General features: G+C 51.8%; 1 protein-coding gene across 2 annotated transcripts; it reads right to left on the reverse strand.

Annotated features, from left to right (window-relative positions):
• Window positions 1-451: 451 nt before the first annotated feature.
• Window positions 452-15,493, reverse strand: ZNF74 (zinc finger protein 74). 2 transcript variants are annotated; one of them, XM_005567933.5, is made up of 5 exons: window positions 15,005-15,493; window positions 14,236-14,321; window positions 7,954-8,080; window positions 7,340-7,435; window positions 452-2,755 (listed from the first exon to the last, which is right to left on the reverse strand). In XM_005567933.5, the coding sequence occupies exons 1-5, from the start codon at window positions 15,036-15,038 to the stop codon at window positions 1,164-1,166; spliced, it is 1,935 nt and encodes a 644-aa protein (XP_005567990.3). In that variant the 5' UTR covers window positions 15,039-15,493; the 3' UTR covers window positions 452-1,163. The 2 variants fall into 2 exon arrangements, with proteins under 2 accessions (XP_005567990.3, XP_005567989.3); XM_005567932.5 differs by having other exon boundaries at window positions 7,340-7,438.
• Window positions 15,494-16,567: the final 1,074 nt, after the last annotated feature.

Below are 16,567 nucleotides of genomic sequence, written 5' to 3' on the forward strand. Positions count from 1 at the left end.
AGCTCCCTGCCTCCAGTGGATGCTGGGAGGGGCTTCTTCTGTGACCTGGGCTGGTGACTGGTGCTACATAGTGAGAAGCCCTGCAGGGCAGCCTCACCAGCCCAGGGTGGCCTTGCCCAGCCCCAATCAGTGAAGGGGAGCCTCCAGACACATCTATCTTGATGTCGTGCCCATCTTCCCTGGATGCACTGGGCACTGCCTGGGAGTTCCCAATTTCTCACCAGGGGCTAAATGGCAAGAGGTGATGTTGGCATGTTAGGATCTGGCTACAACGCTGCTGGGCCATGCTGTGACAGCTGTGGGAACACCCCTGACTGCACTGTCACTAACACACAGCTCTGCAGTAGAGCTATTTACATGAGGTAAGTCCAGGAAATTCACTTTTTCCAAATGCCCACCGCCCAAGATTATTCTCCTCTCTAGCAATATAATAATGTTCACTGGAAAGTAATGCTATTCATAATTCTTGTTTTATTATTATTCTGAAAATAATAGTTTATGGAGGAAACTCCTGATGGAAGCCATGTCAGGAGTCCGTCCGAGGATACAACAGTTGATATACCTCCTTTTTATTTCACACAGGGTCTTGCTTTGCCACCCAGGCTGCAGTGCAGTGCTGTGAATCATGACTCACTGCAGCCTTGACCTCCCAGGCTCAAATAATCCTCCCACCTCAGCCTCCTGAGTAGCTGGGACCACAGGGACACGCCACCACATCTGGCTAATTTTTGCATTTTTTGTAGAGATGAGGTCTCACCATGTTGTCCAGGCTGGTCCTAGACTTCTGGGCTCAAGCGATCCCCTTGCCTTGGCCTCCCAAAGTGTTGAGATTACAGGTGTGAGCCATGGCACCCAACAAGATCCCTTCTTTTTATTGGCAAGAAAGATCTTTCCCCTTGTCAACAACTTCCAGGTCCATCAAGGAAAACAGGTGACAGGACTACCTCAAATGGCTCTCAACTTTCCTCCCGGCGTGTGGCCCTTCTGGGGAGGTGACTGACTTTAACTAAGAGAGGCACCCTGGCATGCAGACCTGATTGGGGTGATAAGGCAAGGCTCCCACACCTGGAGAAAGGTGGTCTGGATCTAGGAGCCAGGGAGGATCAGGTGCTTTCCTCGTTGAGTAGCTCAGAAGGCGGCTACTGACACCAAAGCACATCATGTTAGTTTCGAGGTTTGCTTCCCAGGGAGAAATTTCTGCCAGCTCGGGGCGGAACGACGCACAAGAGCTTTGCCACATCCAGCGCGTCGATGGGGTCCACGTCCCTCAGCCCAGCATCCCCTGCACCCAGCAGGCTGCCAGGCACGTAGTATGTGCTGAGCAAGTGTTTGTTGAACTGGATGGCCAACGGCTTCCCCTGGCTGTGCAGCCTCTGGTGCTCAGTGAGGTGCGAGCTCCAGTTGAACATCTCCCCACATTGCTCACACTTAAACGACTTCTCCCCGGAGTGGATTTTCTGATGTTTAATGAGACAGTGGTTCTGACTGAAGGCTCTGCCACACTCGCCGCACTTGTAGGGCTTCTCACCAGTGTGGATGCGCTGGTGCACGATGAGGGACGAGTGGCAGCTGAAGGCCTTCCAACACTGGCTGCAGTCGAAGGGCTTCTCGCCTGTGTGGATGCGCCGGTGCACGATGAGGTAGGCGTGGGAGCTGAAGGCTTTGCCGCACTCGTTGCACTTGAAGGGCTTCTCGCCGCTGTGGATGCGCCTGTGCACGAGCAGGTACGCGTGGCAGCTGAAGCCCTTTCCGCAGTCGGCGCACTTGAAGGGCTTCTCGCCCGTGTGCGTCCTCTGGTGGAGGGTGAGGCGCGAGCGGCTGTTGAAGGCCTTCTCGCAGTCGCTGCACTTGAAAGGCTTGTCCCCACTGTGGATCTTCTCGTGCACGGTGAGGGACGAGTGGCAGGTGAAGGCCTTGCCGCAGGAGCCGCACTGGTAGGGCTTCTCGCCCGTGTGTATGCGGTGGTGGCGTGTGAGGTGCGTACGCTGGTTGAAGGCCTTGCCGCACTCGCCGCACCGGTAGGGCTTCTCGCCGGTGTGCACCCGCAGGTGCATGCTGAGCAGCGAGCTGCAGCTGAAGGCCTTCTCGCAGGCGCTGCACTTGTAGGGCCGCTCGCCCGTGTGGATGCGCTGATGCACGTTGAGGGACGAGTGGCAGCTGAAGGCCTTCCCGCACTCGCCGCAGAAGAAGGGCTTCTCGCCCGTGTGGATGCGCCGGTGCTCCAGGAGGTTGGTGCTCCAGGTGAAGGCCTTGCCGCACTCATCGCACTTGTAAGCCTTCTCCCGGCTGTGCCAGCGCCGGTGCAGCGTGAGGGAGGAGCTCTGGCGGAACGCCTTCCCGCATTCGCCGCACACGAACTCGCCCTCCCCGGCGCCCGCCCCGCGCTGCCGGCGCGCCTGGGGGAACTTGTGCGGCTCACTTGGCGTAGGGGCGTTTTCTCCCGCACACAGTCTAGCAGGAGCCTTGGTTCTGCCCTCAGTAGCCTGGACGTTCTTGCGTGTGTCCAGCAAGCGTCCCCCCTCGGGAACGCGTTGCTGGGCGAAGAGGGGACACCTAAGGGGGAATTTCTCTACAGGGACGTCCCAGACGATAGCATGTGCAGGCGCCCAGGGCGCAGCCTGACTCCTCTGCAGAGCACCGGCCTGGCGCCCCCACGCCTGCGCCCCGCCCAGGGGCCGCTCCGTGATGGGCTCCTGGGCGGGTTCTTCTTTGCAAATACCCTGCTGTTGAGAGGGCACCGCCTTCAGCTGCCATTCTGTAAGATATTGAAAGTGATTTTCTGTGAGCAAGCGGAAACCTGGCCTAGAATTCAGATTTGAGAACTGACCTGGAGATGCAGATAAGCCCAGAAAAGAGAGGAGAGGACACCAGGGCCAAGGCTGGAAGGCGCAGGCAGAGAGAAGGGAGAGCCCAGGATGAGATGTGCAAGCAAGAGCAGGAAGAAGGGAGAGGAAGAAAACGCAAGGAGCTACCAGAGAGCAAAGACTGGGAGAGGTGGAGAGGCCAAGGGAATCCCCGGAGGAGCAGCTACAAGCACCAAGGGGGCTGAGAAAGGGGCAAGCTGGGGAGCTGGTGATCAGGATTACACTCATTCACAGACACATCGGCTGACCGACTGCTGTGTCAATACCATGGCAGGTGATCGTAATACACAGGGCAAATGCAAGTTTTTTGTGTGTTTGTGTTTTTTGAGACGGAGTCTCGCTGTCGCCCAGGCTGGAGTGCAGTGGCGTGATCTCGGCTCACTGCAAGCTCCGCCTCCCTGGTTCACGCCATTCTCCGGCCTCAGCCTCCCGAGTAGCTGGGACTAATAAATGAATTAAAAATTGTCTGTGGTGCCAAAAGGAAAAAAGTGCCTCCCACACCCCAGCGCTTCCCTTTAGAACACTGGGAACTGCAAACGCTTTCTCTGAGACGCATGCAAACCTCTTCAGAAGCGAAATGACCCTAGTCCAAGAGTCCAGTCCAAGATGTAACTTCCTGCTTGTCAAAAAGGTACAAGAGGCTGGGCGCGGTGGTTCATGCCTGTAATCCCAGCACTTTGGGAGGTCAAAGTGGGCGGGTCACTTGAGCCCAGATCAAGACCAGCCTGGGCAACACAGACCCCACTACAAAAAATACAAAATTAACCAGGAATGGTGGCACATGTCTGTAGTCCCAGCTACTCAGGAGGCTGGGGTGGGAGGATCACCTGAGCCTGGGGAGATTGAGGATGCGAGCTATGATCACGCAACTGCACCCCAGCCTGGGCAATAGAGACCCTATCTCAAAATAAATAAATTAAATAAATAAATAATAAAAACCCAAAAAGCTGTACTCTTCCTTTAGGTGAAGACAGTTGCCCTGTGTGCTGGGTTGGATCTGTCTCCTCTGTCAAAGGGGGATGTGTTTTTCTATCCTGCACACCACATCTGGTTAAACACTTATTCGATAAGAAGGCTTGCTTTCTTTTCTATCTCTACAGCAAGGTTTTCTGAGCTGGCAGGAGATTTTATTTCTAATTCTGTCCTTCCCAGGCTTAAAAAGGGGCATCTAGTGCAGTGGGCAGAGCTGCACGGTGGTGCTGCCCGTGGCCCCGACCCATCCAGAAGGGCAGGGCAAGTGGAACTGGCCATGGCACACATGGCAGGTAGCCAGGTGGAGAGCGAACAGCATGTGCAGAGGCTCAGAGGTGAGACAGTAAGATGAAGACAAGATACGCAGAGGCAGGAAGGCTGAGAGGTGACCCTGGCAAGGTGGATGGGTTTGAGGTGACCAGATGCCTGACTCAGAGGGCAGTGGGGGAGGAAAGGCCTTTTGCACAGAGGGTGACCCTTGATCATGTGGTATCTTGGTGGGGGGTGGGGAGCAGGGGAAGCAGGGGGCGGGGACAGAGTCTCGCTCTGTTGTCCAGGCTGCAGTGCAGGGGTGCAATCATGGCTCAAGGCAGCCTCCAACTCCTGGGCTCAAGCGATCCTCCCGCCTTGGCCTCCCAAAGCGCTGGGATTAGATATGTGAGCCCCTGTGCCTGGTATAATGGTTTGTCTTGAAGGTGGCTTTGGTGGTGTGTAAGGAGGTGGGAGCGAGCAGTTAGGGAGGCCAGTTAGAGAGGCCATCTGAATAATTCAGGTGAAAAATGGCAACTTCAGACTGGTACCAAGGCTGTGAAAATGAACAGGAAGCAGCCGATCTGAGAGCCATCCAGGAGCTAAAACTGATGGCTCTAGCTGTTGACTGAAGGTGGCAAGAGAGGAAATGGGGGAGAGGATGAGACCTCAGCAAACACCCAAGCCAAGGATGGACGATGGAAGCTTTTGCAAAGACAGGGACGGGAGGAGGAAGGTCCAGTTCCAAGTCTGGTTTTAGACATGCAGGCAGAGGCCCACGAGGTGGTCAGTGACAAAGGGCTGCAGCTCAGCTGGTGTTGCTATAGTGTAGACCACACCCACACCAAGTGAGAGGTGAGTCTAGGGAAGGTGCACAGAGCAGAGAGAAGAGGCCCAGGCCAGAAAAAAAGTCGTTTTGGCAGCAATAGGGCCAGCAACACAGCAGGGCACATACATTTAAGGGATAATGTGCAATCAGTAAACATCACGTGAGGATGCTCACTACGTCACGGCCAGTGTGGTAGCCAGACTCCGGTGTGCGTGCTGTGCTTCCAAGGGTGCGTAAGGCTTTATTTATTTATGTTTTTGAGACGGGGTTTAGCTCTGTCTCCCAGGCTGGAGTGCAATGGTGCGGTCATGGCTCACTGCAACCTCTGCCTCCCAGGTTCAAGCGATTCTCCTGCCTAAGCCTCCAGAGTAGCTGGGCTTACAGGCACCTACCACCACGCCTGGCTAATTTTTTTTTTTTTTTTTGAGATGGAGTTTCACTCTTGTTATCTGGAGTTACCTCCCGGGTTCAAGCAATTCTCCTGCCTCAGCCTCCCGAGTAGCTGGGATGACAGGCATGCGCTACCATGCCTGGCTAATTTTGTAATTTTAGTAGAGATGGGGTTTCTCTATGTTGGTCAGGCTCGTCTCGAACTCCTGACCTCAGGTTATTTGCCTGCCTTGGCCTCCCAGAGTGTTGAGATTACAGGCGTGAGCCATTGCACCCGGCCACGTGTCGCTTTAGAAAAGTCTATTCGCACACAGAGGAACGGCCTAGAGGAATCAGTGACGTGGTTAGTTATTAGAGAACAGTTATCTCTGGGTGGAAAGATTATGCAGGATTTTCATAACCTTTCAGCCTCATTTTCAGTGTATTCATATATGAATCAAACAAAAATATGAATTTTTTAAAACCTGTAATTTTGTCAAAGAGGACAAAGCAAGCATCAGAGGCTGGGGTGAGAAATAAAGACCAGAAAGCGGGGGCTGCAGCTGCTGCTGCAGGTTGGGGCTGGGTGGTGTGTGGCAGCAGAGCGGGTATGGAGAAGGGACTGCCTTCCCCGACCCCTGTGCTCTGTGCTCCACAGCTTATTGGCTGCCTTTCCCACAGAAAGGTGTTTCTTAAGCTTTCTAGACACCTAACATGCTCAGCAGTCACTGTCCAATAAATTAAGCTGAAATTATTTAATTCACTTATTTATCAACCAACTCAGTAGAGAAGTCTACAAAAAGAATGTTGGAGAAGAAAAACAGACCACCTTCTGCTCAAGACCCACCCTGGTCCCCTTTCCCTCATGGAGGGCTGCCATCTTGGCCACAACCTAGAAGCCCTCACTGATGTTGACCCTGACCCTAATGCTGGCCCTGACCCTGATGCTGATGCTGACCCTGATGCTGATGCTGACCCTGACCCTGATGCTGGCCCTGACCCTGATGCTGATGCTGACCCTGATGCTGATGTTGACCCTGACCCTGATGCTGGCCCTGACCCTGATGCTGATGCTGACCCTGATGCTGATGCTGACCCTGACCCTGATGCTGATGCTGATGCTGACACTGATGCTGACCCTGACACTGATGCTGACTCTGACGCTGATGCTGACTCTGACGCTGATGCTGGCCCTGACCCTGATGCTGATGCTGACCCTGATGCTGACTCTGACACTGATGCTGACCCTGACACTGATGCTGGCCCTGACCCTGACACTGATGCTGACCCTGATGCTGATGCTGACTCTGACGCTGATGTTGTCCTTGACCCTGATGCTGATGCTGACCCTGATGCTGATGCTGACTCTGACAATGATGCTGGCCCTGACCCTGATGCTGATGCTGACTCTGACGCTAATGCTGGCCCTGACCCTGACGCTGATGCTGACCCTGATGCTGATGCTGACTCTGACCCTGACACTGATGCTGATGCTGACTCTGACGCTGATGCTGGCCCTGACCTGACACTGATGCTGACCCTGATGCTGATGCTGACTCTGACACTGATGCTGGCCCTGACCCTGACGCTGATGCTCATGCTGGCTCTGACACTGATGCTGGCCCTGGCCCTGACACTGGCCCTGAACCTGACGCTGATGCTGGCTCTGATGCTGATGCTGATGCTGACCCTGACGCTGACACTGACCAATGCCAGTTGCCCCTCCCCTGGTGGCCCCCTGACCCCAATCCCACACCCCTGGCTGCCCAGCCAACACCACTGGCTCAATATTTCTATTCCTGCCTCCCCACCCCCATCAGCAGGTGGCCATTTGGTCCCAATGGCCCGGTTTGCTCCCTGTTGTATCCCAGAACAGGTTTCAGCACACAGGCAGTGCTCAATATGTGCTGAAGGGAGACAGGCGGGAGGGTCTGGTGGAGGACCTGAGAAGGTGACATGGAACCAGAGCAAATGGAGGGAGGAAAATAGGGGCCATAGGAGGAGGTGCCGCTGGAGGTGCTGGGGCCGGCACCCTTCCACCTGTGCCTCTGCTCACCTGGACGGGGCCCTCCAGGGACTTCCCTCTGCATGCTCCATGGCTCCTCGCCTCGTTCCAGATGGGAGATCACGTCTGGCTTGTGCAGTGGAGGTCCTGCTTGTGGGGAGAAAGTGGGGCTGGGCATGCTGTGGCTCTCCAGGCCCAGCTGACCTCAGGCGCCGCCCCTAACAAGGACAATGCCTGTGAAGTGGACACCCTCTCTGGGAACAGGAGGTCCTCTGGGCCAAAAGCAGTGAGGGTCTCAGACTGGAACCCAAATCCCAGTGCACACTCTGAAGACCCCACGTGTGCTGACGTCCTTACTTTATTGCTCGAGGACCGTTTCAGAGCCAGCTGGGCTCCAGGGTCCCACCTTCCTCTCTTCTCTCCCTGCCCCCACCCCAGGACCAGGGGAAATGCCAAGCAAGGATGCTACCAGCTCCTACGCTGTCCCCTGGGGACTTCTGGCGTGGCCAAGGCCCCTGGCCATGAGTGCCCCAAGGCACAGGTCTTGCTTCCCACCCCATGACATATCTGGCACCAGGGCTGGCACTGAAGGGATCGTCCTTAATATCTACCATGCAGAAGAAGGCTGACAGCAGATGCCCAGCCTGGGGCTGGGGGGATCTTACCTAGGGCAAGAAGGTTCTGGTAGTTCTCCAACATCACATCCCGGTACAAGGCCCTCTGAGGGGAGTCTAGCTGACCCCACTCCTCCTGGGTGAAGTCCACAGCCACATCCTTGAAACTCACCGATTCCTGAAATGACATATAGGTTTCTCACTCACCCAGGAATGATTCTGTGTCCATGGTTCCAAAGGAGCCAGAGATTGATTAATGACCCTACAAGTAAAGGGTTAACCTCAGGTGACCTTCTCCCATGCACAGAAGGTTGTGCTGTAGACACTGACCATGACTGAATTTGGGGACCAGGGGCAGGGAGAGGGGCTGGGAATTGGCATGCATTCCCACACCACCTTCTAGACTGGGAAAGCAGGTCTGAATAGACACTGCGGGGTCTTGGCAACTTGAGGTGGGACCCACATGGCTGTTGTATCACGCTCTAAGTCCTGGGTGAGATGCTATGCTTCATGGGGTCAAGAATTTCAAACTTGGCCGGGCGCGGTGGCTCAAGCCTGTAATCCCAGCACTTTGGGAGGCCGAGACGGGCGGATCACGAGGTCAGGAGATCGAGACCAGCCTGGCTAACACGGTGAAACCCCGTCTCTACTAAAAAAATACAAAAAACTAGCCGGGCGAGGTGGCGGGCGCCTGTAGTCCCAACTACTCGGGAGGCTGAGGCAGGAGAATGGCGTAGACCCGGGAGGCGGAGCTTGCAGTGAGCTGAGATCCGGCCACTGCACTCCAGCCTGGGTGACAGAGCGAGACTCCGTCTCAAAAAAAAAAAAAAAAAAAAAAAAAAAAAATTTCAAACTTAAAAATTTGAGAGAATATTAATAGTACAAAACCCCCAGCAACTCTATTCAAAGCTCACTAATGCAAAAGGATCCGAACCCAGACTAGATACCGTTATTACACTCTAAAGAAGGAAACCTTGTATATATATCAGCAAGTTCTGTGCCCCAAGGGATCAAGAGAGGCTACCTGCAGTCCTCACCTGACTGCCTTCCAATCCTTCCCGCCTGCTCCCCCTGGGCCTGGGCATCCTGGCCACCACCCAACTCCAGACTTGCTTTGATCCTTGAAAGGATCAAATAGATGCCAAGGAATTTCACTGCATCCCAGAACAAATCCCAGAAACACTTAAGAAATTCCAAAAACCTACTCAACAAAGTAAAATTCACAATGTCCAGCATCCAATCAAATAACTAAAAGGTGAAAAACATTAACGAAATCAGAGGAATTAAGAGTACATTAGAACAGTATGTGTTTACCTCAAAAGAAGTCATTAAGGGAGGAAAAGAGAAACAAAAAAGACATATGACATAGAAAACTAATAGCAAGGCTGGGTGGGGTGGCTTATGCATGTAATCCCAGCACGTTGGGAGGCCAAGGTGGCAGATCACCTGAGGTCAGGAGAATTTCTTGAACCCAGGAGGTGGAGGTTGCAGTGAGCCAAGATTGCGCCACTGCACTACAGCCTGGGTGACAAGAGCGAAACTCTGTCAAAAAAAAAAAAAAAAAAAAAGGGGGAAAAAAGAGACATGTAAATCCAACTATATTAATAATTACACTAAATGCGAATAGTTTAAACACTCCAATTAAAAGGTGGAGACTGTCAAACTGAATTAAAAAAGCAAGCTACAGAAACCTACTTTACATACAAAGATAGGTTAAAACTGAAAGGATAGAAAAAGATAAACCCTGCAAATACTAATTAAAAAAAAAAGCTGAACTGCCTATAGTAATAGCAAAGTAGATTTCAGAGAGACGACTATCAGAGATAAAGAGAATATTACATAATGATAAAAGGCTTAATTCGTTAAGAACTCATGGCAATCCTAAATATAAATGTATCTACTAAAAGAGCTTCAAAATACATAATGCAAAAACTGACAGAACAATTGAAAACACCATCATTCAACTTGACTTAACAGATATTTACATAACACTCTAGCCAACAAAGGCAGAATACATATTTTTCAAGGGCATGTGGAACATTTACCAAGATAAACCACACTCTGGGAAATAAAATAAATCTTGGCAGATTTGAAAGGCTTTAAATCATACAAAGTTCATTCTCTGACGACAATAGAATTGAATCAGAAATCCATAATAGAAAGTTATCTGGAAAATGCCCTAAATATTAGGAAATGAAACAACACATTCTGAAATAACATACGGTTGAAGAAGAAATCACTAGGGAAATTAGAAACTATTTTCAGCTGAATAAAAATGTAACATAACAAAAGTTGTAGGATATAGATGAGGCAGTGCTTAGAAATTTACAGCGCTGAATGCTATGCAAGGAAAAAAAAGTGTCAAATCAATATCTATGTTTCAATCTTAAGACACTAAAGTAGGCCGGGCGCGGTGGCTCAAGCCTGTAATCCCAGCACTTTGGGAGGCCGAGGCGGGTGGATCACGAGGTCAGGAGATAGAGACCATCCTGGTTAACATGGTGAAACCCCATCTCTACTAAAAATACAAAAAACTAGCCGGGCGTGGTGGCGGGCGCCTGTAGTCCCAGCTACTCGGAGGCTGAGGCGGGAGAATGGCGTGAACCCGGGAGGTAGAGCTTGCAGTGAGCCGAGATCGCGCCACTGCACTCCAACCTGGGCGACAGAGCGAGACTCCGTCTCAAAAAAAAAAAAAAAAAAAAGACACTAAAGTAAGTAAAATAAGTTTCAATCTTAAGACACCAAGGAGATAATAAGGATCAGAAATCTATGAAATGGAAAACAGAAAATAGAGAAAATCAATAAAACAAAAAAATGGGTTTTTGAAAAGATCAATAAAATTGATAAACTACATGGCTCAGCAATTTCACACCTAGGTATTTATGCAAGAGAAATTAAAATGCACAGCCATACGTGTACTCAAATATTTATAGCGGATTTATTTGTAATAGCAAAAGCCTATGAGCGACTAAATATCCATCAGCTGGTGAATGGATAAGCAGACTATGGAATATCCATCCAATGGAGTAATGGGCTGAATTGTATATCCTTCACCTCAAATTCCTATGTCTCAACCCTCAGTAACTCCGAGAGAGGTTCTTTTTTTTTTGAGACATAGTCTCACTCTGTCACCCAGGCTGGAGTGCAGTGGTGCAATATCAGCTCACTGCAACCTCTGCCTCCTGGGTTCAAGAGATTCTCCTGCCTCAGCCTCCTGAGTAGCTAGGACTATAGGTACACGCCACTACACCCAGCTAAATTTTTGTATTTCTAGTAGAGACAGGGTTTCACCATGTTGACCAGGCTGGTCTTGAATTCCTGACCTCAAGTGATCCACCCAACTTAGCCTCCCAAAATGCTGGGATTACAGTCATGAGCCACTGCATCTGGCCTGGAGAGAGGTTCTTTGAAGAAGTAATTAAGTTGAAATGAATTCAATACAGTGGGCCCTAATCCAATATAACTGGTGTCCTCATAAGAAGAGGAAATTTGGACACAGACATAGAGGAGGTAAGACCATGTGAAGATGTAGGGAAAAGGTGGCCATCTACAAGCCAAGAAAAGAGGCCTCGGAAGAAACCAACCCTGCTGACACCTTGATCTCAGACTTCTTTTTTTTTTTTTCTTCTTTGAGACAGAGTCTCACTCTATCACCCAGGCTGGAGTGCAGTGGCGCGATCTAGGCTCACCGCAAGTTCTACCTCCTGGGTTCACGCCATTCTCCTGCCTCAGCAGCCCATGTAGCTGGGACTACAGGCGCCCGCCACCATGCCTGGCTAATTTTTTTGTATTTTTAGTAGAGATGGGGTTTCACCATGTTAGGTAGGATGGTCTTGATCTCCGGACCTCGTAGTCTGCCCGCCTCAGCCTCCCAAAGTGCTGGGATTACGGGCGTGAGCCATCATGCCTGTCCTTGATCTCAGACTTCTTGCCTCCTGAATTGTAATAAAATTAATTTCTGTTGTTTAAGCCCTCCTGCCATACTTTGTATGGCAGCCCTAGCAGACTAATACAAATGGAATATTACTCACCAATGAAAAGGAACAAACTACCGATTCACACAACAACATGGATAAACTGAAAAGCATATGCTAAGCGAAGTAAAGCAGAGACAAAAGACCACATAGTATAAATTCCATATGAAATCCTTAAAGAGGAAAATCTATAGCAAAACTATAGTGGTTACCAAGGGGAGAGGGGAGAGGACTGAATGCACAGGGGCATGAGGACATTTTTGGGTCATGGAAATGTCCCATATCATGATTGTGGTGCTGGTTACACAACTGTATATGTTTGCTCAACCTCATCAAATTGTATACTTAAAATTGCACAGTTGTGCTGTATATAAATTACACCTAAATAAAACCTTACCCCGCAAAACACTGGATTTCAGATGAGGAGGTAGAGATGAGGACAAATGCTGAGAACACACCCCTAACTGAGGCATGCAGGCATGAAGGACGATGATAGTCGAGGGAAGGAGAAAATGGGCTGAAACAAAGCTCCAAGCTGGGTGTGGGGGTGCACACCTTGGTCCCAACTACTCAGGAGGCTGAGGTGGGTGATTTGCTTGAGCCCAGGAGTTGAAGGCTGCAGTGAGCTATGATCATGCCACTGCACCCCAGCCTGGGCGACAGAGCGAGACTCTGTCTCAAAGAAAAAAAAAAAAGAAAGAAAGAAAAACAAAAAATAGCCCCAAAGGTATCAGAATATGGTGCTGGCCAGTGAGGCTGTCAGAGGCTACATGGCTTCAGTGTGGGGAGCATCAACCAGCAAGAGTAGGGTAGGGTCTGAGGCCCGCACAGGCCTTTTTGGTGGGTATTTCTGGTCCACTGGGAGAAGCCTATGTCTAATCTGTCTTCATTCTGCAGGAAAGGGAATAAAAAGCCCAGAGAGTATGTGTTGGAATCAGATGCCGATGTGGTAATGACACTAGCAGAGAAGTCAGAACAGACCACACAAGATGTCCCAGGAGACAGAACAACTTGAACTGTGAGTGTGAATGAGACTGTCAAGAGAAAATGCCAAAGGCGATGTGTACTCAGGACAGTCAACTGGTTATTCAAGGATCTAACAAGCAAATATTTTACAAATAGGAATAACACATGCACAAGGGCCCTACCACCTAGAGGGAGCTGCACAGACACATACAGACATACATACATGCACGCACATTTTTTTTTTTGCTGAACCATTTGAACGTAAGTTGCAGACATCATGACGTCTCACTCTACAGTCTTCAACTTGTATCTCCTGTGGATATTCTCTTACATAGTCACAGTACTATTATCACACGCAATAAATTTACTATTGATATAATATGACCCAAGATACAGCCCATTTTCAAATTTCCTCAATTGTCCCAAACTGCCCTTTTTCAATTTTTTTGGATCTATACCCTAATCAAGGAACATGCATTGCATTTGACTGTCAAGTTTCTTGAGAACTATAAAGCATCGTGACACACTACAGAAGTGAGGCACATCTCACAATACACGTTTTACAGCTGTTTCTAGCTGTCAATAATCAGCTGTCACCTCTTTTGAGTGGCAGACTGACAAAATCACAAAATGCTAAAAACCAACCAACCAAACAAAAAAACCCATAGACCCCTCATCCCTCCAGATCTTTCACTCTACTGTGCTCTTTGTCAACTGTACCCTTCTAAATACTACCATGGGGTAGGGCGGTTGCCGTAGAGAAACAAAATGAGGAACAGAGTCCACAGTCTGTAAAAGGAGGGATCTGGGTCCCACGTGGCTGCAGAAGTGCCCAGGGCCAATTCCTTGCTGATCCATCAGATTCTATAAATTTCCAGGACTCTCCATGAAGGCCCCACGCCAGGGGCCAGGCACAGAGGAAAGCACACAGGGATGCCTCCCCTACCACTACTCTTAACCCAGTGCTGCAATCCAGGTCTTCCTCAGCTGCTGCACGTGCCCCTGTCCGATTCCATCCCAGTAAATCAACGGTGCAAACATCCTGCACCAATCCCTGGCCAGCATGTGGAGAGACCCCATGTGAGCCATCACCTACTTTCTCAGGTTCCACTAAAACCACTCCTCAGAGCTCCCAGGACAGCGCTGGGCAGAGAGATCCCCAGGAACTGACCCACTGAATCGGGTTGGAGGAGACACTCCATAGAGTACATCTCCAGGCACACCTCGGGCAACATGTGGACTCTTCAACTGGAGCTGTTTCCACTGCCCAGAGCTTCCTCAGGACTGGCCAGCAGGTACCCAGGTGAAGGTCTGTGGAAGGCTGATGATCCAGGGCTGGGGAGGAAATGTGCCAACCCTCTTCATAAAGAAGGAAGAACACTCAGCCACTCACCTTGGACCTGGCTTCGGGAAGACCCCAACCCGATATATCCTCGGGATTCTCTTTCAGGGAAACAGCAGGATCCTGAGAGGAAAGAGCTGGGGAAGGAGAAATGAGTCAAGGCCACGGCTACCAGGCTCACAGCTGAGCTTAAAGCCCACCTGTCGTGGCACAAGTGAGAATCAGAGAGGAGGCCAAACCTGCCGGCAAGGCCGGGTGGGGAACAAGCCCCAACAGCTAGCATCAACTGATATAGCATCGAGGGATAATTCTGCCTGTGTCTCAGACACTCCAATTCATGAAGAAAAGAGCTGCTATCCCCCAATCAAGCACGTCTGAGTGGGAACAAATGGTTGGGCACGGGGAAGAAAGAAGCAGGAGGCCAGGCGCGGTGGCTCACTCCTGTAATCCCAGCACTTTGGAGACCGAGTCGGGCGGATCGCTTGAGCTCAAGACCAGCCTGGGCAACATGGCGAAACCCCGTCTCTACTAAAAATACAAAAATTAGCCGGGCATGGTGGCGCGCGCCTGCAATCCCAGCTACTTGGGAGGCTGAGGCGGGAGAATCGCTTGAACTCGGGAGGCAGAGGTTGCAGTGAGCGTAGATCAAGCCATTGCACTCCCGCCTAGGTGAGAGGGTGAGACTCCATTAAAAAAAAAAAAAAAAAAAAAAAAAAAAAAAGATGCTGGATGCTTCTGGGAAACTGGCCTGATCTCTCTGAGTGTCAATATCCTCAAGTGCAAATCCACAGACACGCTGACTACAAGAGCGAAGCTGTACCTGTCTTCTCGGGCTCCGGGGCAGGGATCTCCATGGCCTCCACGGCAGCCTCCCCGGGAGGAGTGGGCAGCTCTGTACCTTCCAGGACCCAGGGCAGGCCCAGAGGAGCGATTCCTGCTCCTGGGGCTCAGGGGCCTGCAGCGGAGCCTCGCGGGGCGGCCACGCGCTCACAGCTGCACGATCACACGCACGGAGCCCCCTCCCCGCGCCCGGCTGAGGCGGGGCTCAGGCCGGCTCCGCAGATACCCACTCCCCACACCGGGCTCAGCCCCATGCCCGGCGCACGCACGCCCCGGCACACCCCCGCCACACGCTCCTCCGGGCGAACCCGCGCTCGGAGACCAGGGCCAGGCCTAAGGTTCCGCGGCCCGGAGCCATCGGACGCCGAGCGACCAGCAGATAGGTCCCGAGGCGGACAGAGACCGCTGACGGTCTGAGGGACCGGCAAGTGGACAAACCGAACTCCCACAAAAGGACGGCGACTGCCACAAAGAGCAGCAGGCGGCCGCCGCTGGAAAGTGCGCCTGCGCAGAACGGGCGCAAACTACACCTCCCGGGAGCCTTTGCGCCGCGCAGGCGTCAGACTCCATTTCCTAGAGGGAGTCCGGGCCAGTGCTTGAGTCAGGACGCCAACGAGTATGTAGCATACCCTTCTAGGAAATGTAGTTCCTGGGCCAACAGCCGGGAGCTCGGGCAACCGCCACGCTCTTGCGGGCGAATGTAGCCGTGAATCTAGATGTGCAGATCAGTGCAGTGTCGCTGAATGGGTGTCTAATTGCGAGGATATTGGGAGGGCGGTGCCCAGGAACTGGGATTTGTCCTGTTAGTTCGGCCACGTCCCCAAGTGGAGTCGAGTGGGTTCCTGCCCACATCCGTCTGCAGGAAAGACTCAAGCCCCTAGTCTTAGGGATCTTGGGAGTGGTGGGCCTGGCCTCGAGGGGTTTTCCAGGGGCCCTGCCCCCACTCCCCTTTCTCAAGCCACATATCTGAAGCCCACGGGCGGAGGTACCCAGAGTTGGGAGAGCTCTGGCCTAGCCCCTCCCAGGGGGCTCTGTCCACAGTTCACCCTTGGGGTGGGAAAGGAAGGTCTGGGTGGCGGCCCAGTCGTGGCGGCACAGGGCTGTGCCATGAACACAGTGATGATGTCGGCGTCAGGAACACTGAATACGTACTGAGCACCAACCACATGCCAGGCCTACTTCAAGAGCTTGGAGTACATTTTTCTGGCAGAATGCTCACAGCAACCCAAGGAGGTTTGCTAACCATTATTATTCCATTTGGAAGATGAGGAAGTTGTGGTACAGGTGCGTGGGGTAACGTGTCCCAAGTCACACAGCCAGAAGTAGGAGTCCAGCACCGAAGTGCAGTGCCACGTTCCTACTGAGAGGTGGTCTGGCGTGGGGCGGGGTGGTGCACATTCCAAACCCTTCAGCCTCCCACCTTAACCGCAGCTTAGGCTTGGCCACAGGCTCTCGCTTGACATCTGTGTCCACTGCCCACATCAGCAGAGCTGTGCCCAGACCTCCCTTGCCCAGTGCAGCGCCCGTGTTTGATTTTGTTTTG

Source organism: Macaca fascicularis, chromosome 10 (genome assembly GCF_037993035.2).
Source record: "Macaca fascicularis isolate 582-1 chromosome 10, T2T-MFA8v1.1".
NCBI lineage: Eukaryota > Metazoa > Chordata > Mammalia > Primates > Cercopithecidae > Macaca > Macaca fascicularis.